The following is a 23703-nucleotide window of genomic DNA, read 5'->3' as shown; positions in this document are numbered from 1 at the left end:
AGACAACCGTAGAAATAGACAACATGGGAACCAGAATAATTATTATCAAGGGAGGCAAAATGACTTCAGACGCAACAGTCCATCTCGTTATTACGCTTCTGGAGAAATTCTCCACCACTTAATCAACATGAAAGAAACTACAGAAATTACCGACAAGATGACAGACGATATAGTCATTCCAACAGACCTGAATTTAATCAGAACTGGTATGATTCAGATAGGACAGGGCCCTCTCGACAAGCTGAAATTGTTGAAATTAGACCTCCAAATGCCAGCAACGATGTGTGACAACAAAGAGATAATAGGGCAATGACTCGCACTGCAGGCGGCTACAAAACATACTTATGAGGCTGACAATGTAGCTACCATGACTATCAATTATGTGGATATGAAAGTGATTAGGTACATTTTACTCCTGGTACATGACATGAAACAGAACAATACTGCATATCCTGTAATTCAAATCACAACACAAAAAAAAGGCTCTAGGCACTATGGGACTTAACATCTGAGGTCATCAGTCTCCTAGACTTACAACTACTTAAAACTAACTAACCTAAGGACATCGCACACATCCATGCCTGAGGAAATTTCGAACTTGCGACCGTAGTGCGGTTCCTGACTGAAGCTCCTAGAACCGCTCGTCCACAGCGGCCAGCACTTCACAACAAATGACATAAAATTTACGGCAGTACTTGACTCTGGCAGTCCTGTTTCGGTAATTAGTGAAACAGCTTTCAGTAAATGCAACAAATCGAACTGTTGCCCCACACTTCCTTCACGTAAAATTAAATTACAAATGGCAGCTATTGGAAAAGTGTAGATATACACCAACAAACTATGAATTCTTTTGTCAGAGCCACAGATTTATATTGATTTTTTTTATTATTCCATTATTGTTGATGGAGATTGTATTAGGTGCAGATATTTTGAATGAGTGTAAAGCAATTTTAAACTTTCACGATGTTGAAATAAGTTTAGACAAAGAAGGTAGGCCAATAGCTTTGAAATTTGAAGATTAGCTTTCAAACCATGACAAGGCAATCAATCGGCTTTACCTTTTGTCAGCTCACAGTCTGCAACTTTCGGCGAAATTTGAGACTAATAATCACTTTTCAAGTACTGACAGGGATGATATTGATGATGTATTAGATACTAATGTTTTAAGTGAGAAAAAAATTCAAACATTTGAGAACTGTAATGACACTGATAGGCAGGACCTTTTTGACATCTTACAATCACATTCCACAGTTTTTCCTCACAAAACAGGAACAATTAAAGGATTTCAAAACAAATTTCGAGTTCGTGAGCACACAAAATTTTGCTTCAGACCATACGTAATTCCAGCACATTATAGGGACCGTGTTAGAACAGAAATACATTCTGTGCTTGACTGCTACGGTCGCAGTTTCGAATCCTGCCTAGGTCATGGATGTGTGTGATGTCCTTAGGTTAGTTAGGTTTACGTAGTTCTAAGTTCTAGGGAACTAATGACCTCATATGTTAACTCCCATAGTGCTCAGAGCCATTTGAACCATTTTTGAGAGACGGAGCAAGAGCTGGGATTAGGGAAGAATTGGGAAGGAAATCGGCTGTGCCCTTTCAAAGGAACCACTCCAGCATTTGCTTGAAACGATTTAGGGAAATTACAGAAAATCTAAATCAGGATGGCCGTAGACGGGTTTGAGCCGTCATCCTCCAGAATGCGAGTCCAGTGTACTAACCACTGCGCCACCCCGATAGTTACACCCAGATCTGTCCTAGGATTTCTGTATTAACACGGATTCTTCTAAAGTTAGTCTTGGTGCCTTTATTTCAAGACGTAAGAGAAAATGTCATTATTGTTCAGAAAACCATCGCTTTTGTTAGCCGTGTGCTAACAAAATCTGAGAAAAATTATTCCGTCACTGAATTGGAAGCTTCAGCTATCGTTTGGGCATTTGACAAATTTCGTTTCTTTCTTTCTGGCAAACATGTAAAAGTTTATAGTGATCATCAAGCACGGAAATTTTTATGTCTTCAAAATTAAATCCTGACAGTTTGAAACATTGGGCATTATTTCTGCAAGAATTCCGCTTCACAATAGTTTACATTCCTGGCATGGAAAACATTGTTGCAAACGCACATTCACGTGTATCGGTCGGTCTTGAGAAAAGCAACACAGATGCCAACCTTGAGAAAAATTTCAGTATTCTTTACATTCAAAAAGTTGCTTTTGAAAACTTCGACACTGCATCTTTAATGGACAGTGCTCATGAGCAAGACAAGGATCCGATTTGATGATGATAACGATGATTTATGGTGGAGGGCGCTAAACAGCTACGTCGTCAGCGCCCTTGCATTAATGTCATACCAAAGAAGATTTTCACAATCTATGGAAGAAGGTCGATAAACAGGAAAACTACGTTTGGTCCCTCCGTAGGAAACATACAGCAACCCCAAGAAGGTGAGGTTAATAAAAGCTCATAATAAAATCCCAGAGAGACACAGTGGGATAACTAAATAAAATCACGGATAAAATACGTCTAAGGATGCTATTACAAAAGGGACAAATAACCGTGGCTGGATGACGACTTAGAAATAATACGTGACCCAGCCACTCTGTGACACATTAAGATCTCGCACCCAGTATTTTGGGAAGAGTTCCGGACACCACACAAAATTTTAAGACACGAACAACACTCGCCTCGTTATCAGTTAAAATAGAAGGGAGATCCTCTGGGAGACCCATTTCAACCCTCAGGTCGTCATATAAAACACAGTTAAAAGATGTACTGACAGCTGTGTCCCACATCTCTGACATACTGGGGGCTTCTCCCGACGAAAGAGGAAGCCATGTGTCAATGGACAATGTCCCACTCTAAGCCCAGTACTTCTTCACACCGTCGCGAGCGGAAGGAGGTGATTCATGGTCGCACAGAAGTCTTTACGAAACGCAGTTTATCATTCCTCACTGCCAGCCACTGAGACTCCCACCAACATAAGGCCTTCCTGGTCACAAATGAAGTGACAGCCCGCAGGAGGAGGAAGGGAGCGAGCCTCCTTAGCAGCAGCATCAGCGAGTTCGTTTCCCGTGATGCCTATGTGCCCTGGAACCCAGCAAAACTTTATTTGCTTATTTTGCCTGTGCAAGAGAAAGAGAGCGTCCTGTACCTGTTGCACCATCCGATCTGCTGGGTACAGCCGTCCAGCAGCGAGAAGGGCACTTCGAGAATCAGAGCAGATGATTAACTTTTTGTCACGACGTCTTCTCATCAAGAAAGCCATCGAGATGATTATTCAAGAAGGCTACATGGATGCTTTACAGGCAGTTATCTGTTTTCGAGCAATGTGACAGCGTCCAGGACTGGTTGGATCACATTGCAGCTGTGATTCACAATCTATCCCAAAGACTGTGGTAGTGCCTAGGAGGCGACCTGTCCCTTGGTGGAACGATGACTTGTTTTGCAATGAGACACAGGAGGGCAGCTATGCGCAGATTCAATCGATGCCCAGCAGATGAGAATCTTGCAAACTTTCGAATGGCGCGTGCAAAGACGAGGACAATAGCTGGGGCGAGTAAGCAGAGGTCTTGGCAAGGGTTCCAGAACTCTATGAATAAGTCCACAGCCGCAAGTAATGCATGGGAAGCCATCAGGATGATCTCAAGGCACAATTCTCGACCGCCAATAGCAGCTGTACGAATACAGGCGTCTCTTGTAACATCGATGAGGGATATAGCTCGGACAATGGCTGAATCATATAAATCCATTACGGCGGATTCCATCCAGGATCCCACCGATATCGGGAGGCCTAGGAGAAGGCTGATCTTGATTTCCATTCCACCAACATGGAAGAATACAACCAGCTTTTCTCTCTGTGGGAGCTGGATTCTGCATTGTCAGATGCTTGTGATACGATCCCTGGAAACGAACTGACAACCTACAGCATGTTGTAACAGTTAGATCGACGGTCGAAGGAAGTCCTCCTGCGTCTCTACAATAAGATTTCAATATCTGGCGATCCGATTTGGGAAGATATTAAAAGTAAATGGCATGAAAGGCACACACGCAGACTCGTCATTATTATCTGGTTAGAAATAACATACTCTTCAAACGTTGTACTGTTGATGACAAACTATGGGCACTTTGTATTCCTGACGTATTTGTTGAGAAGCTCATTTGGTACAGTCATTTCAGCTAGGCATATTTCGGTCCACGAAAATGTTATCATATACTTCGGACGATTTGTTGTTTAAACAACATGAAAAAGAGAATGAGGAGAGTTCTGTCTATTTGCAAACTTTGTTGAAAGCTAAACCGTCTACCATCTCACATCGTGCTTCATTGTTTCCTATTATTCCTACTTGGTTAAAAGAATTAGCTGCAGTTGATCTCCTGGGACCCCTTGTTAAAACAGTGAATGGATTTTCGTTCCTTTTCGTCACTGTTAAACTTACTTCGAAATTTGTTTCTTTCACACCGTTACGTAAAGTCACTGGACGTTCTATATCCAATGCCTTTGTTAAAAGTTTCTTAAATTAAGTCGAAAACGTTGGCAAGGTCATTTCAGATAACGAACTACAATTCATATCTGCTAGTTGGTCACGCAAGCTTCGGAATCGTAAAATAAAACCTTTTTTTTTAAATATATCACTGTACTCTCCACATTGTAACCCATCTGAACGCATTATGAAAGAAATTAATAAGCTTTGCAGACTTTGTCACAGGAAGCATCAGTATTCGAACAGATACTTACACTTATTTCAAAATGTACTGAATGAAATGCTCTACCATCTATTCTTGTACTGAAGAATGGGGAACCACAGAACAGAATCAGAGAGCTTGTACCTTTTCAGTGTACACATAAACTTCGACATACAGCCATAATTGATTACAATATCAAAAGCAAAGATGATTTAAAAGCAGCCTTAGTGAAAGAGCGAAATAACTGAACACCTGCGTACACAAAAAAATTGGTTGAATCTATGCATCGACATTCGGAAGCTGTGATCGAAGCAGAAGTGGCAATACAAAAAATTAGATTGAGCCTGAAAGTGAAGAACATCACAGTGCATTGTTTCATTTTTATGCTCAAGATGTCAGTATATGGAATTATTATTAATTATATATTGTATATGTTGTTTTTCAGTTACTAACACATCTGTTTATGTCCCAGAAAGTGAATGCATGACATTTTTTTGATTGATTTTGACTTCAAGTGTTATTTTTAGTGTGTATGTAGACTATGGTGTCCCACTGTATGTTTTCGGAACCATTGTGATACTGCGGTAGATGATACTACTGAAACGAGCAGAGAGCATTTTTTTTAGACATTTCGAGATTACTGAAGGAAGCTACGACAATTTTGAGATTTGATTGATATGTTGCGATGCTATTACTTCGACGACAGTGTGTATTATGACGTCGAGATATGGTTATGATCGATATGAAAAGTAGTATGTATGCGAAATTTTTGGACACTGTCATTGATGAGATTTCGTTTATACACACTTCTCCTGTAATTTTTCAAAATGTGATTTTTTTTTATTTGTATGAAACTGTCACTGCTGTCGTAAATATTTTGGTAAAGAGTGTATGTAACCTTGACGTAATGCCCTGCTGTGCAGGCCTGTGCACTAGCCGCCTTGAAATATACCCGTTGTTGTGTTGCCTTCCAACTTTATTGTTGCCGCTTCAGGCGCTTTGAAGCTCGCCGCACTCCCGCAAGTGCTCGTATAACTGTAGGAAAAAAGGCCATTGACCTCGCCATTGATATTTCTTTGCAGAAAACACACGGTGTACGCAACTACATATAAACATATGATTAGACTTTGGAGTTTGAACCTTGTGCTCCTTACTGAACTGCTTATGAATTGATGAAAAATATTCTTACGTTTACACACCTGATCATGACGTCTCTCTACGAATGTTGAGAGAATTTGTACTGAATTATGAAATACCACGTGGCTATTGAATGATGTTTTCATGCTTCGCTTTGCACAGAATTGCTTATTTTATTTGATATCTGGTTTCTAGCTGCGTGCAGCATTGGATTTATAAAATAAAATTTAATACATATGCTAATGTGAACACTTTCTGTCAACAGTTCCATTAAATAAAAATTTTGTGATCCACATTCTTACAAAAGATCACTTGGAAAAGAAAGAACAATAAGAAGGAGAAGGGACTAGTAACAGGAAATGCAAACATAACTTTTAATTTTTTTTATTTTTTGCTACAATAAGTTGTTGTGGGGCACGACTTCAGTGTTATGATGTGTCATAGAATCATTCTATTTCACATGGGAAATAATATAGATCTCGTTCCTTGTGTTGGCACTTTGCATAGTTTTGATCATCACAGATGCACACATGCTATTGTAGGCTTACATGTATATTTCCCTTATCTGCATTGCTGTCTTTACTGTAAGATTTGTTCTGTTTGTACTTTGTCATGTTTAGTTATAAGTTATTGCATCTGCTGCTGCTATTTTTCAGGCGATGTCCTACTGAATTTTACTTTGTATTACTGTGCTAAACCAGTTTTACCACTGATATATTTTTCTTGTTTGTTGCATATTGCCTTGTATTATCTGTAATGCTCCATTTGCTTTGCTAATTTATATATACTACTGCTTGCTTTGTCAATCTGCATTTTTGTTGCTGTTGTTTGTGTTAATTTTTTTGTGCTGCTGCATTGCCTCATTCTCTAGTTTATGTATCTGCACTCAGTAGATTTAGGTTAGCTTAAGAGAGGGCATGCTATATAAGAAAATGAGTTGTGATGGGTTGGGCAGAAATGCATTGCGAAGCTAAAAGGAAAAGGTCTGGACAAAGAGTTTGTATAATGAGGAACAATTATTTTGAAAATGGAAATGAAAAGATATAAGTAGGGTATAGTGACAATAGGTTTAGATTGGATTTTCTTGGAAATGATTGATGGGGTAAGAAAAATATGTATGTATAAGCACTGATTGAAAGTATAAATACAGATAGAATGCTTAGATAGGATTTTTTTGTGGAAACAGATGTTGAAGTAAGAGAGGTCTGCGAGAATTAAATGAGTTTGGGTTGAAAATTAAGTAGTTTTGGCTGAAAATAAAGGAGATATCAGCATGAAAGATATTTTTGAAACGAGGAAAATGAAACAGAGGTGTAAAATGCACACCACAAATACTGCAGCATCAAATGTTACACTTACACATACGCTTTGACAAATTTACACTTGAAAATAGATCCTGTCCTCTCCTTTGTGTTATTCCAATATGTTTATGTGTACCCTTGTGTCTCTATGTTCTTCCTATCTTCTGTTTACCTGATAAGATAAATGTGGTAGAACTTTTATCCCTTCTAAAACTAAGGTAAATCCACTATGATGAGGTATAGAATACTGTCATCCTCACACCTAACCTCTGTTTTTGTACCATGTTCTTTACTTTAAGAAGATATTCAGACGATATTTATTCTGTTATGTTGTCCCATTTTTCATTTATTTAATTATGTTATAATTCCTCTAATAGTAATATATATGCTTATTTTTATTCTTTTTGTAAAGCCTGTATTACTACAAATGTTATAGTAAAAACATGATAATACAAATAATGATGTTTTCTTTACGTTTGTAATTGTATTCTTATGCTTTAAAATTGTAATTGTATAGACACCAGTACTTCATGTTAGGTAAATAGTAGGAATTCTTTTTACTTCACACATTTGTCTGTTGGTCATACTATATGTATCAAATCTCAGAGATTATATGGCTGTGTTACTGATTGCACGTGTGTTGATAATATAGCAAGGTACTGATTAAAATCATTGGTAGTTGTAAGGGTATTACAAAAAAATTATTAGTGAGTGCACAAGTGGTGGCTCAGGGACTTGTAATACACATCAATACTGACTACACAATGGTGGCTCAGGGACTTGCTATATTATCCTCAAGACTCTTCAATTATGAATGTGCACCTGCACTGTCGCAACGGATGGCTGCTGGCCATCTCTACAAGGGCTACAGTGGATGTGAACTTTTGGGTACCAACTACTATCACAATCTCTACTAAGACGGCAGTGGGTCTGCTCTGTGGTGAACCACCAATGCTACCAATATTCTTCAAGATTTCGATTGATACTGCTATGGGTCTGCTCTGTTGTGGCCCATTACACAGGAATGCGACATAAAAATTGTTTCAGATTTATTAAGTTATTTTTATAATGTTTTCAACGCTGGTTTCAGGAAAAATAGTGAAAAATTCCATCACGTACAGTTATTTCACAAACTGCTTGTCTAGTTTTAGTTTTTTCGATATTTCAGCACTCTATTGAGTTTGAATTTTGGTTTTTAGAATCTCCATCTACTGTTATTTAGCCGTTTTTATACTAAATATACGTAAAATAAAGAGTATTTAGGAGAAACCAGCAGTATTTCCATGTCAATGCCTGTCTGTCGCGCTGCCTCTTCCCCCGCCATCACCAAGCAGTGAGCATCTGCCATTGTCCTTCAGTTCACAGTACCTCTTCACTCTATACTGTTCACGTGTTGTTGTTACTATTGCTTTAAACTAGTGACTCTTTTCTTGTGTTGTGAAGTTGCTTTATGGGCAATGGACAATGGCTACCAGAGGATGTATAAAGTCGCCAGATTGCTTCTGCTACATTTTTGGTAACTATACCGTTAAAAAGCAACAAAGAAACATTTCCGATTTTGTTGAAAAAGTATTTTTCGCCTATTTTGGTATAAAGTTAGAAGATCAAGATAAGCCTTGGGCTCCACGCAAAGTTTGTTCAGTGTGTGTTGAAGAACTGAGGCAATGGTTTCAACGTAAAAAGCGATCCTCACATTTTGGAATACCAATTGTTTGAAGGAAGCCCAAAAATCATAGTGATGACTGCTATTTTTGTTCTTGTAACGTACGAGGTTTCAGTTTGAAAAACAAAAAGGATATTTATTACATTAACATTCAATCAGCCATTCGCCCTGTTCCTCATGGACCTGAAATACCAATACCCTCTCCTCCAGATCCTTTGGATGGTATAGATGATCACGAGCCATTAGTTCAGCAAGGTGATAGTGAAGAAGACAGAGGTTGCTATGATCCTGGCACAACCGATCGCATTCCATTCTCACAATCTGAACTGAACGATTTAGTTAGAGACCGAGGCCTTTCTAAAGAATCTGCAGACGTTTTAGGATCTAGATGGAAAGATAAACATAAGTTGGCTCTGGGTACATCCTTTTCTTGGTATCGATGGAGGGAAAACGAGTTTGTATCTTTCTTCCTCAAGAAGGTGACCTGGTGTTTTGCAGTGATGTTCCTGGACTTATGGCACGTTTCTAAATAGAATATGCTCCTGATGAATGTAGACTCTTAACTGATCCTTCAAAAGGAACCCTTAAAGCAGTAATTCTACACAATGGCAATAAGTATGCTTCTATTCCAGTTTGGCATTCGCTTCACTTAAAAGAATGTTACGAAAACCCTGAACTGCTTTTAAGCAAACTGCTTTTCTGACCACAAATGGACACTATGTGGTAATTTAAAAGTGATTTCAATGCTGCTTGGTAAACAAAGTAGCTATACAAAGTTCCCTTGCTTTCTCTGTGAATGGGACAGTAGACACAGAAAGCAACACTACATAAAAAAAGCTTCGTCCTTGAGGGAAACCTTACAGGTAGGGGTTAAAAATGTTGAGAGGAAAAGCCTTGTGGATCCGAAAAAGGTATTACTTCCACCACTTCATATTAAGTTGGGGCTGATAAAACAATTTGTTAAGGCATTGCCAAAAGAAGGGGAATGTTTAAGATATCTTTGTGGAGAGTTTCTTGGCTTACCAGAGGCAGAGCTAAATGGAGCAATCTTTGTCGGACCAGACATTAGAAAACTAATGACAGGTCGCAACTATGTGGACAAAATGGAAACAGAAGAAAAGGCAGCATGGATATCTTTTAAATTAGTTGTTACCGGTTTCGTAGGAAACAAAAGAGATCCAAACTACAAGATATTCGTCGCAGACATGCTCGACAACTTTAAGAAGGTGGTCTGTAACATGAGCATTAAAGTTCATTTTCTCCACTCACATCTTGACTACTTCCCTGCAAACCTTGGTGATGTAAGTGAAGAGCAGGGCGAAAGATTCCACCAAGACATCAAAGAAATGGAAAGAAGATATCAAGGAAGATGGAACGTCAACATGATAGCGGACTTCTGCCGGATGATAAAAAGAGATGATCCTCAACGAGTTCACAGCAGGAAAAGCAATATAAGAAGCTTCGACTGAAAGCGAAAGCGTTATTATAAGGACTTATGAGCTTAAAGAGAAATGGAAGAGTACTAGAAATGTAGTATAGAACATGATTTATAAAAAAAATAAAATTTTATAACGTTGGAAAAAATGTGATAAATTGCTTAAATTTTGTTATTATACCCAAAAATACTCCTTTTCTGTGATAACACCTCACGTGATACAAAAAAAAATGGATTGCAGTTTTTAAATCAGCGCTACAATGTACATAAAAGTCAGTTATCAAATTTCAAACATCATTCAAAAAATATTTTTTTTCAGACCTGTGTTACAAATCTTACGATACCAACTGAAATCTTCATGTCAAGAGTCAGCACTACCTTTCTGTGGGGAGGACAATACTACTTCCTCAAGACTGCATGGTTGTCCACTAGATACTTGTGTATTTTCATATACTGCTCAGCTTTTGTGCGTAAAACTGGCGTAGACTTCTCTTCTGATGAATTATTAGGACTGTCTTTAGGGACTGTGAGGAGAATTTTTTCTTTATTGACCAACAGCACATTATTTAACCTTTGTGTGCATCTGCTCTATTTTATATTGTTAATATAAAAAATTTTAACAACTTATTCTTGGCGACAGCGCAAAACACTTTGATTTTTAGAGGGGCGAAGGGGGGCTATGTAAGTGGCCTGTTTATATGTTGGCAGCGCTATAGACACCACCGAAACACGCTGACACCACTCTGAGCCCTCGACAAGAGATTATGTAGTTGGATGGACTAGCAATTAGCGAGTACATACAGAAGTGTATGGACATGTTTTTCTTAGTAGAGACTCTGTGTTGGTAGGACACGCAATGTAGAGTGAGATGAAATTTCTTATACGAAAAGATGCAAGGAAAGGTATGATAATGGATGCATGGTTGATAATGGTTACGTAGTGGAATTATTGACAACTATATAATTTTTGGAACTGGATGTCACATGAATAAGGTAAAATTTTCTAAATACATTGTTTACTCTTCAACAAAATCTTCCTTTTGCTAACCGTATGACTCCTAGTAGTTAAAGTCAATACTAGTCAGAATCCTTTTATTTAACCGACTTTTGTTGCTACTTGCTGTAATTCCTGTAGTTCGTGTTATGAAGACTTTATGTGTGACTTATGAAAAAGAAAGGGCTTTCCACTATCGGGATCCGTGATGGAAATGAGTTTAGGCAATTAACACGGCTGGAGGTAGTTTCATATATCTTTAATTTAATGTTTTTTGGATTTGAATTATTGTTAGGATTTCTTGCAATTCAGGGCTATTCTTCTGCATTAATTAATGGAAGTCACGTTGTCAAGGTATAGCAGTCAGATTGCGTTGGGCTTGTACATTTTGGGTGATAAATGAATAGATTGTGAGTTGTCTTTGTTAGGGAAAATTCTGTTGGGCTGTGTCTGATAAAAAATAATTAAAGACTTAGTTTCAAAATGGATAAATGAGCGAGAGTATACCGTAACTGACACTTTCTTTAGTGTGGACCTGGTGTTGGACTGATGTTGTGCAACATCATTCTATTTGGAACCTTCTCGTAGATTACGTCAACCTAAGAGGATATGACATCTGAATGTAAGAATTTCTTATGAACATTTCGCCAAATTCTGCTCCAGTCTGTCCATGGCTAACTCCTGTAAAGTGGGTGTACTGATGGACGCCGAAATACTTGCTAGTATAAAAAAGCTGTAGAACGGTGGAGGTGTTCCTCTCACAATGTAACTTGCTAATAACGAAATACGACTGCCATAACGTTGCGGGGATTCTGTTTCAGGCATGAATAGCGACGGATACGAGTCGAATGGCATAGAGGCGTTGAACAAAAATTTAGTTACAAAATTCCATTAAATGATAGGAATTGAAAATCTCGAGTAAACTATACTGTAATACATTAGAGTACTGCGCAGACCCAAGGGGCATTTGTAAATGGATGTGGCTGTCACTGGAAAGGTTAATGTCAGACGACCAGATTGCCCAAGCAGCGGCTGCCTTAAAAATACCTCGATCGGCGCACCCGTAAGATTATCCAAAAGGCTAGCATTTTCTTCATCCATTGTTTATGTGACGTATGCTTGGGTTTGGCTGAGATGCACAAACCGAGCTGCGTACAGAGCGTGACATGTGGGAACTACCTGTAGCAGGGGCGATTTTTGCCAGTTAACGATGGCGCCGCTATTCTCTTCATGACCCTGTATGAGCTGTTGCGTAAGACGCAGATCTACTTTGCCAGCAAGGACGACGCTGAGGTCGTCATTTACGTGAAGCCCCTGACGTCAGACCGTAGGCGCCGCAGAAGTAGTTCAATGGCTCACCCATGTAACGTCGCCGATAGCGGACATCCTTGTCTCAAACTTCGGTGGAAATTTACATGTGACGTGTGTGACTGATAGGCCATAACTCTGGTTTTGGTGTGCAAAATACACTGAACGAAGTATGGCTCAAAGCAGTAAGTCAATAAATATTGTCTTAGGTAGGATTATTCGATGAGGCCGTAGACCAGGGCTTTTTCGCATTTATACAACGATTCTGTATAGTGCAAGAAACTCTCATAGATCGACTAAATACCGCGCTAGATTGATAGTATCCCAATATTTGCTGGTGAATGTCCGCATTCGTGATTTAAGTGCCCGAGTGTATAGTTTGAAGTTAGCGTTAAGCCACGTAATAGTTCGACAATTCTGCAACATTGCTGATTTGGATTCCGTGGCTATAAGTACCGTTATTCCCTCAATGAAAGTCTTTGGTAATCGTATACTATTTGAAACTTCATTTAACCCTAAATTACTAAACCCTCGTAAAATTTATGGTTGCAGTTGGTACAATTCACCGTTCCCGTCAGTCTGGTATTGTCAGTATAGGTTGTAAAACAGGACATTTTGTTCTTATTTTGTATGTGGCACACCACTGGTGACATAATTGTAATTAATTGGTGCATAAATTATATCCCCTTTGAATAAAATATGGAGTAGTAAGATTTCGATGGTTTAGTATCAATGCAAAATGCCTCACCCCCCCCCCCCCCCCCGCAACTCTCCCCTTTAATGTTCTAGGGTCAAGACCTGCAGGTGATGCGGCCTCAGTAAGTGCCCAAATATCCTATAAAAGCTCGTAAGGATACTGTCTGTTCCGTACGCCTTATCAACTAGAACTTTGCTTAAGATCTGCGTTCGATCTTCGAGGTCGAAGGGTTGAGAAAGTCTGGTGTTCGTGTCCTCCACGTTCTGCGTATAGTCTGGGGATCGAGCAAGTCACGTCGGAAATTGTATGGCAGGGGCAACTACGGCAATGTAGGGTTCTTGAAAATGCTGGATTATGTAGTCTTTAACTGCGTTTTGTGTGTTATGAACTTGTCTGTGCGAATCCACGGAAATGGCGATGAGTTGTTATTTATCTCGATTGTATTCCTTAATTACATGACATGTGCTTGTGCTTTGAATTAATTCCATCCCTCGAAGTGACTACATATCCTTTTGCTGCTTTGCTAGTTAGGTGGACTATCGTAGCCTTGTAATGTTGTGATGCGTGGTAGGCTCTCTTGTGGATGGTCAGAATCTTCATATCGTTCTCTGAGCGCTGTGAAACAAACTGAGTATGTCGTCGCCTTTGGGCCTTCGTCCAGGTACAATGCTTTCAAAAATTAGCAATTTTCGGCTTGGAATATCTGAGACACCATTCATTTCCGCTTTTGCATCTCGGCCGGGAAAAAACGCGTCTGTCCCAAAGGGCTGCTATCCGTTGGTATAATTATCCCACTGTGCGGTAGCTTGTGTTTAGCAGCCATGAGTTTCTAATTCTGTCAGTAGGTTGACACTCTTGACGCTAGAGAAAGCGACAGGCGGGATGCTCCGAGAAACTAAGTGGTAGTGTTTCACAGTCTATTATATCCAACAGGACTTACATGTAAGAGTATATAGTATCAAGACTTCTAACAACAGCAGTTGTGACGTAGCTTTAGGCTGACTGTAAAAGGTCCATTAGCAACACTCATCCATCAATTAGAGATTGGTGCAGTAATTAAAATAAGGAATTTGGTCCCACTGTTCGAGCACGCAATTAAAATGACCCACCACAATCGTATACGGTCCGAAATTTGTGAGGCGTTAGGTTACATGCACTTTAAATAATTGCATTCTGTCGCTCCGAGCTCCAGGCCCTGTTAGTGCATAAATGTTTACAATTTGTATGTCAAAGAGGCATGTGGTGCCTCTACCAGCTAGGAGCAGAGCCTGAACAAAACTGTTGTACCGGCTTCTGACACCATTGTGATAATCTGGTGAAATTTGCAACTTCAGGAGAGCATAATTCGTGCAAAAAGGCCACATCAACTGTTTCTCGTAATTTCTGTCATAATTCAAGTAACTCGATGGCAGAAAATACCCTCGTCACATTTATAGTTTAAGGCAGGTGTGGGCAAATATCGGCCTGCTAATGGTTTTTGTGCGGCCTGCCAAGACAGTCAGAATTTTCATGTAACTATTTTTACCTTTTCTCAAATGCAAAGTTAACTAATGCAGGGCCCCTGAGCCAAAATTATTGCCCATTCCTGGTTTAAGGGGCATCAAAAAGTTGCAGTTTAAAGGCCATACTGGCATCTTGTCTACATTTCGATGCTTTTATACCCGCATGGGAATCACGCTAGGTTGTATGTATGCTGCACCAGTACACTCAAACGGAAACTTTTTGATCCCTCCTTATAGTTAAATGATACGTTTGTGCATTCATGATTGTCGCCTAAGCAGACACTTCTTCAGAAAGGGAATCTTTGGGTCATACTGCAATTCCGGAGATGAAATTTTATTTTGCTGTTATTCATGATTATCGCCTAAGCAGATACGTCTTCACATTGGGGAACCTTTGGGTCATACTGCAGTTCCGGACGTGGAATTTTATTTTGCAAAAAAATTGTTCAAATGGCTCTTAGCACTATGGGTCATCGGTTCCCTAGAACTCGCAACTACTTAAACCTAACTAAACTAAGGACATCACACACATCCATGCCCGAGGCAGGATTCGAAACTGCGATCGTAGCGGTCGCGCGGTTCCAGACTGAAGCGCCTAGAACCGCTCGGCCACACCTGCCGTCTTTAATTTTGCAGTTATGTTCCATTAATGAATGTATATTCTCAGCTGCATGTGTCTTGGTATCGTTTTTAACTGACAGCTGAAGGTCTCCAGTTGTTTATTACTTGATTTCCCAACTTTTCGTTGTTTTCTATCCTCTTATTTGGAAGTATCCGCTTGTTTTGATGCCATGGCTCGTTTAGAACTAGACTGTCTCTACCGTGTATCTAGGTGAGAGAATGACGTAGCATTGTCTAATGACTTCGTTTTATGTATTGGTGTAATTGCACCTTTTGACTTTCAGTGGTTACTGGAAATTGACATTCTGTTGGTGATTCAGTTAGAGCCTCCTACGTCACGAAAGGTAGTATATTCCGTTCTTTGCTCTAAATCTCCCGATTGTGTGTGCGGCTGCAAATGCAACGAAGTTTGTTGTATCAGTGACTCGTTCGCCTGTGAGCTAAGCGGTTCGACTGTGGGCCTCGTGGGATATCCTAAATTTTCGTGGCTTATGTTTTTGCGTTTTGCCCGTAATCTGTTGTTCAAATGTTCAAAAAATTGCTCTAAGCACTATGGGACGTAACATCTGTGGTCATCACTCCCCTACACTTAGGACTACTTTAAACCTAACTAACCTAAGGATATCACACACATCCATGCCCGAGGCAGGATTCGAACCTGCGACCGCAGCAGCCGTGTGATTCCGGACTGAAGCTCCTAGAACAGCTCTTTTTTTTTTTCGTTGCGTTTGGTATGGGCGGACGTCACAAGACATCCGTTCAAGTTGATCGTTGATTCCCTTACTCAGTTTTTTATTACAGAGGGCGAGCAGCCCTGAACCGCTCGGTCACAGTGACCGGCTGTTCTAATGTGTTGCTAGCCCGAATCACTAGTTGTACTAAGCTGTTAGTCCCGGCAGCATATGTTGGTTCCGTTACCGTTTTATGGTGCATAATTCCAAAGCAGCCAGCGGTACTGATACTGTACCTTGATAATTTCGCTCAAGTGAGTCACAAAACCAACTTTTTCTTTAGTCTTGCCAATGAATCGTTGACACACTAATTCTGAGTTAACTTTAACAGGAACTACGTTCTAGAGCAAAATTGAGTTCCATATACAGGATGTTTCAAAAATACTTTTACCGACTCTGGGGGCAGGCTCCTTAAACCAAAACAAGGAGAGCATTTGAGTAAACATGTGCTCTGTAATGCATACCCTACGAGCTGTGAGCACTCGTTAATCATCGCTATTATGAAACTGTAAGTAGGCTGTTTAGGTTTTTATATTGGTAACGCCACGTAGCGCTCTGTATGAAAATCACTGGCTGTGCTGTGTGCAGTCTGTGGCTGGCTGGCATTGTTGTAATACTCGCCATTGTAGTGTTGGGCAGTTGGCTGCTAACAGAGCGTAGCGTTGCGCAGTTGGAGGTGAGCCGCCACCAGTGGTGGATGTGGGGAGAGAAATGGCAGAGTTTTGAGAGCGGATGATCTGGACTTGTGTGCATCAGAGACAGTACATTTGTAAGACTGGATGTCATGAACTGCTATATATATTATGACTTTTGAACACTATTAAGGTAAATACATTGTTTGTTCTCTATTAAAATCTTTCATTTGCTAACTATGCCTATCAGTAGTTAGTGCCTTCCGTAGTTTGAATCTTTTATTTAGCTGGCAGTAGTGGCGCTCGTTGTATTGCAGTAGTTCGAGTAACGAAGATTTTTGTGAGGTAAGTGATTTGTGAAAGGTATAGGTTAATGTTAGTCAGGGCCATTCTTTTGTAGGGATTTTTGAAAGTCAGACTGCGTTGCGCTAAAAATATTGTGTGTCAGTTTAAGCAAAGTCATGTATAATTGTTCAAAGGGGACGTTTCTTCAAAAATACTTTTACCGACTCTGGGGGCAGGCTCCTTAAACCAAAACAAGGAAAGCATTCGAGTAAACATGTGCTCTGTAATGCATACCCTACGAGCTATGAGCACTCGTTAATCATCGCTATTATGAAACACGTGTTTTCTATTCAACAAGTGCTCATGGATCCTAAGATATGCATTCTGAAGCCCACGTTTACTCGACATTTTTTCCTTGTTTTGGTCCATACTACCTTTTCCCGAAATATGGAATGCAAAGAACTTGCACTAGAAGATACGTGTTTCACAGTATCGCAGATGAACAAGTGCTCGTAGCTCTTATGCATTTTAAGCATTTTAGAGAACTAATTTACTGTGACTTCTTTCTCATGTTCTGCTAGCCGGCCGGGGTGGCCGAGCGGTTCTAGGTGCTTCAGTCTGGAACAGCGCGACCGCTCCGGTCGCAGGTTCGAATCCTGCCTCGGGCATGGATGTTTGTGATGTCCTTAGGTTAGTTAGGTTTAAGTAGTTCTAAGTTCTAGGGGACTGATGACGTCAGAAGTTTAGTCCCATAGTGCTCAGAGCAATGTTCTGCTGTGAAGAACTTGTCCCAGAAGTTCGTAAAATTATTTTTGAAACACACTGCATACACTGATAGCCAGAACATTACAACCACAGAGCTATTATCGATATAAACCCGACCAGGCGAGAGCTGCGGCACCTGTCGAGGAACGACTGCTATCATACACACTCACGGCGTATGTAGTATCAGTGAGCGTGCTGTCCGGACGTAGATTGGGGAAGGCGTGCGGTCTGTTTAAGTTTGACTGAGGAGAGATTCTAATAGCCCGGAGCTAGGTACGAGCAGTTCGGAAACTACATGACTTGTAGGGTATTCAACGAGTTCTGTGATGAGTGTCTTAATGCGTGGCGAAACCTAGGTGAAACCACGTCCAGACGTCGTGGGATTGGGCGGCCTACCCCTGGCGTCGTAGGCTGAATATATGGGTAAAAAGAGGACAGGCGGCGAACTGTGGCGGAACTAATATACTTTAATGCTGGGCAGAGTACAAGTGAACTGACCACTCCTAACAATGGGCTCAAGCGGCCATCGACCCATGTGGGTACTACTGTTTACAACACGACATCGGCAACTGTGACTGAAATGGGCACGTGGGCATCGGCACTCGACGTTGCCGCAGCGGCAGAGCGTTGCACGGTCTTATGAATCCCGACACCTTCTACATCATGCTGATGCGAGGGCATGCATCTGTCGTCTTCCAGGGCAACCTTGATACCCGTACTGTGGTACAGAGACAACCCAGCTGCGGCTCCATTACGCTCTGGTGAAGATTCACGTGGGGTCCAGTAGAGATCGTGCCATGACGGCCAAATAGTATCGTACACTGCTTGCAGACCACGTCAAAATATTGCTCCATGTCACAAGGCCACGAGTGATGGTATGATGGAGTGATTCGAGGAAAAAAGTGGCGAGTTCCAAACTGACGTGCCTCCCCCCACCCAACTTGCCAGATCTGAAACACACCTGGGATATGATTTGCGTGGCGTCAAAGCACATCGCCCCCTCCCCGTAATTTACAGGAATTATATGCCTTTTATGTGCACACGTGGTTCCAACTACCTCCAGCAATCTACCAAGGCCTCGCTGCATCCACGCCGGTGCTGTTATCCGTGCCCAAGGTGAACATACCGGTCGTTACGTAGGTGGTCATAAAGTTCCGGGCCGGCCGCGGTGGCCGTGCGGTTCTGGCGCTGCAGTCCGGAACCGCGGGACTGCTACGTTCGCAGGTTCGAATCCTGCCTCGGGCATGGGTGTGTGTGATGTCCTTAGGTTAGTTAGGTTTAAGTAGTTCTAAGTTCTAGGGGACTTATGACCTCAGATGTTGAGTCCCATAGTGCTCGGAGCCATAAAGTTCCGGCTGATCAGTTTATCTGCTGCAGGAAAACCTAGTTTCACAATACGCCGCTCGTCTGTCCCGGTTATCCGCTGTTTAGCGTAACCATACGGGAAGCTAAATCTGAACGTATTCTTCCGAAGTTCTTCCATGATCGCTATGTGCTCAGTAGGCGCGTATTTACAGTTGCTGCGTCGAACGACTTAGTCTCAGTACTCTCCTGCGACATGTTCGTCTCGTCCGTCCGACGTAAACACAGCACGTCCTCGTATGCCAACCGCAGCAGGCAAACTCCCGATTAGCAGTCAGCAGACGTAGTTACTCAACGATGGTGAAGCTGCTCCGTGCCTGAAGATTTTGACCACACATTCTACTCACTGTCCTCCTTCCAAGATGCAACATTTCTAAAACGATTTCTAAAACTATATTAACTAACTACTCAGTACTTCACTCGTCAAAAGCTAAGGAACGTCTTTAGCGGAGTGCGTCGTTTCATTAAACATATTCCAAACAATAAATTGAGAAACAGAAAAAGTTTTTACCTGAACCCTACTAATGCTGTGGAGCAACTTTTATTCGATGTCTTGAGTAGTACTTGGGTCTGTGTTACGTAATATATCGTTCATAATCTGCAATTTCGCGTAGTATTTATCTGATGTCTGTAATCTGTGGATTGGAGACTGAAAGATTTCTCAGAATAATCTACATCTCAAACCCAGATAGAGGGAAAATATATTAAGAAAACATCCATCAGCCTGACTCCTGACACCATTTTAACGGAAATATGGAATCTTCAGAAGAAGTACTCAACTTAATGGACAAACTATACAGCACAGAATTTAGGTTTAACATATCTAGGCTAAAAATGACTCAGAGTGACAGAAAAGAGAGTGAAGGAGGCCTGACATCCAAGATGGCAAACAACCTATGACAAGACGCTTTGATATCCATGTTTCAGCGACTTTAACAATGATCTTCATACTGCGCTGAGGAATGAGAGATTAGGGGTCCACTGTGTACCAAACTGCTGAGTTATTTTTCGTTGTGTACAGTAGTTTCTTCGGCACTTGAATGTAAAGACTATAATTTTAGTTCTGTGTTCAGGAAAAAATAAAAAGAGACAATTTTTTTCTTTTCCATCCAGGGTTCCTTTATGCTAAAGAGTAAGAAAAAGTTTTGAAAATATAATATCCTAATGGTATATTAAAAGCAATCTGCAAGTTAGTGCTTTACTCTCCTGTTTATTCAGAAATAATTCATTGTTTTTCGAGGATGCTGCTTTCTTAGCCGCTTTGAAAAAAAAAAAAAAAAGAAAGAAAGAAATTGCTGGCCGGAGTGGCCGATCAGTTCTAGGCGCTACAGTCCGGAACCGCGCAACCGCTACGGTCGCAGGTTTGAATCCTGCCTCACGCATGGATGTGTGTGATGTCCTTAGGTTGGTTAGGATTAAGTAGTTCTAAGTTATAGGGTACTGATGACCTCAGAAGTTAAGTCCCATAGTGCTCAGAGCCATTTATTGAAAAAAATTATAGTATTTATTTCAATTTTTTTCCCTGGTAGAGTAGCTGTTCTCTTTATTCCCTGTCAGGACCTTCAGAGAAAAGCATTAATTTCGGTATAATTAGCTGCAGCGATTAGAATGACGTTTACTTACAAAAAATACCTAGAGGAACAATTACGTTAAAAGATACACGCTTGCACCAATTAAGGCGATTTCATGGCGAGCGCGAGAAGTGAAGTAGCGAAGAAGAAGATACACACTTGTATAACAATCAAGAATGATCTCATAAGATATTGTTATCGATTAGAGCTTACTTCAGCAAAAGAAGAGCGCCGGTGTAATATTTTTACGTAGGACGGAGAGAAATTTTTTAAACTGTGCGTCTGCGTCATAGAATTTTATGTAAGAGAATAAGAACTGTGAAAAAGGATAGAATGAAGAACTGTGAACATTTAAAATCTGATGTTACAGAACAATGTCAAACATTAAACAGAAAAAGAAAAAAGGAGAATGACGGGATATAAGAAATAGCTCGGGAGGAACACATACCAGAATAATGGGCGGGAACCTGCTCTACGTTGTAAAGTTTCCACGAAAGGGCAGTAGTCTGTAATGGAGGATAAACGCAAGAATACAAAATTTAGGTTAATGAGAATTCTGAGTACAAATATTATGCAGAATTGAAAATCAGCTTACGGTAAGAAGATATAGAAAACACACGATAAAAACGAAGTACTAAGCGAAGGTTCTCTGAGAAGTAATGCAGAGACCTGAAACACTAATACTACTGGCGAACGAGTAATGAATTTTACCACTTTTCCTGATGTAAGTTGTTTCGTTAACAGTACAGTCATGCGTTAAAATATAGAACCTTCCTTTCTGTACAATGGCACTCTGGTGGACGATTATGGGAATAATTTTTGGAATTACGTTTACGGCAGTAGCAACGTTAACTGTAATATAATACCACCGAAAACATCGGAAAGCTATATCAAACGAGCACAGTTCTTCACAACGTATTTTTTCACCCTATAGCGGTGTGTGTGTTCTTTTCAAACTTTCTGGCAGATTAAAATTGTTTGCCGGCCCGCTACTCGAAGCAGGGACCTCGACTTTTCTTCTTACCCAATGAGCTATTCATGCACCATTCACGATTCTTGTCATTTTTACTTCTGCCATTACCTCTTTCCTTTTTTCCAAACTTCACGGAAGGTTTCCTGCAAAGCTGCTCTAACTTCAAAAAACCTACTGGAAAGTTTACTGCTCTTCACTGTCGCACCCGTAATGTGGTACACCGATATCGGCTGTGTTAACGTCACTGTCGCATTAAATGAAGCAGCAAGAAAGCGTCTAATGACGTGGACTACTCACGATCTCAGCTGGATAACGGCGACTCGATACCGCGCCGATCCGCAGGAAGATGGCTGCGAACAGCAGCGGCAGAGATGTGTGCATGTCGGCTGGCGGATCGCTACTGCCCGCTCTCTCCGGTACGGACCCCGCTCGCAGCGAGCGGAACAGGTATCCCGCTTCAACATAGCGTCACATTTCGTATCTGCTGTCTCACGTTATCGAATATTACTACGAGTTATCAGTCTATTACATCTGTCGTAAGTTGATTGATTTCATTAATATGACGATCATCTACAAAGATGTATGACCACGAAAGGAAACAGAATAACAAGTGTTGATACATATTGCATATGTAACGAAAAAGCAAAACTGAAGTAATTTAGCAGGTGTCTCTCGGAAGTTACTATTGGGACCATTTTTATATTCATCTGTAATGCTACTGGAGAGTAAGTGTACCCGGTGCAGACCTTCACAGGTGCCACTCCTGTGATCTCCTAAATTCCTATCTGAGATTTTTGACAGACCTGCCTATATTGCCATATTCCCCTTGACACAAAGACCTGTCCTAGTCGTGCCACAGTTTACAGTACACTCACTGTGTTTACTCCTTCATTTGCTCCGCGAATCCAACAGGACCTATAGGATTCATACCTGAAAAAACCAACAAGACCTCATTTTAACTGAAGTATTTCATCTATGGAACAGGGGAATGTGGGGAACGTGCATCAAATGTTATCGATGTTTTCCTACAGAGGTTTTCATTAATCCATATTAATTGAAATACCTACAGGGTGACGCACGAAATGTGTTATCATTTTGTTTTTGAATATAAACATTATTGTCAATACAATCTGAAAGGAACATATACTACAATGAAGAGCCGTCCATGGAGATTTGTTCTAACTCAGCACATGCTCAATATGTCCACCATTGCGTTTCCTAACTTCCTTCAAACGAACACTGAAGTTAGTGATTACCCTACGGCACATGTCTTCCGTAATTTCACTGCAAGCTTGTAGAATAAGTCTTCTGAGCTCCATCAAATCACGTGGACGTTTCGGGAAATTTTTTTCCTTTAGGTACCCCCAAAGAAAAAAGTCAAATGGATTGAGGTCTGGACTGTTGGGGGGCCAATTTTGTCCGTCATTGAAGCGACCTGGAAACCTGAGTGAAATGATCCGCATGTCGAAATGCTCGTGTAAAAACTCCAACACAGTGTTTGCAGTATGTGGCCTCGCTCCATCTTGCATGAACCACTGTGTGTTGAAGGGCAAGACAGTAGCAAGAAGCTGCGGAATGAAGCTATTGCGAAGCATGCTCAAATATCGCTCGCTGTTCACACTTTCTTCGAAGAAAAAGGGTCCAATAAGTCCGTGACTGGAAATTGCTGCCCACGTTGTAATCCTCGGAGCATAATGTTGTCGTTCATGAAGCACTTGTGAGTTTTCAGTGGCCCAAAAGCGTACATTCTGTTTGTTAACCACACCGTCTAAATGAAAATGCGCCTCGTCTGAAAACCAAACGTTGTTGAGAGTTTCTTCCCTATCCTCCGCCACCTGAGCAAATAGTCTCTGCTGCTTGTGTTCTTCAGTGAGCTTCTGTGCACAGGTCATCTTGTACGGGTACATATGGAAGTCACTTTTAAGAATGCGTTGAACGGAGCGTCTGGATATTCCCAGTTGCACTGCTGCCTTTCTACACGATTTCCCGGGACTTCTCTGTACAGCAACGCGTACCGCTTCAATATTCCGGCGAACAAACAG

The 23703-nt window shown here is 40.8% G+C and overlaps 1 protein-coding gene across 1 annotated transcript in view; it reads right to left on the bottom strand.

The window, feature by feature from the left end:
• Nucleotides 1-22042, bottom strand: part of LOC126412995 (venom carboxylesterase-6-like) — a 122137-nt gene extending 100095 nt beyond the window's left edge. The window contains exon 1 of the mRNA XM_050082887.1: nt 21959-22042. Within this exon, the coding sequence (XP_049938844.1) occupies nt 21959-22042 (84 nt within the window). The remainder of the gene's footprint in view (nt 1-21958) is intronic.
• Nucleotides 22043-23703: the final 1661 nt, after the last annotated feature.

This window comes from Schistocerca serialis, chromosome 7 (assembly GCF_023864345.2).
Source record: "Schistocerca serialis cubense isolate TAMUIC-IGC-003099 chromosome 7, iqSchSeri2.2, whole genome shotgun sequence".
Classification (NCBI taxonomy): domain Eukaryota; kingdom Metazoa; phylum Arthropoda; class Insecta; order Orthoptera; family Acrididae; genus Schistocerca; species Schistocerca serialis.
The sequence above is the reverse complement of the archived record's forward strand: the minus strand, read 5'-3'. Positions and strand labels throughout refer to the sequence as shown.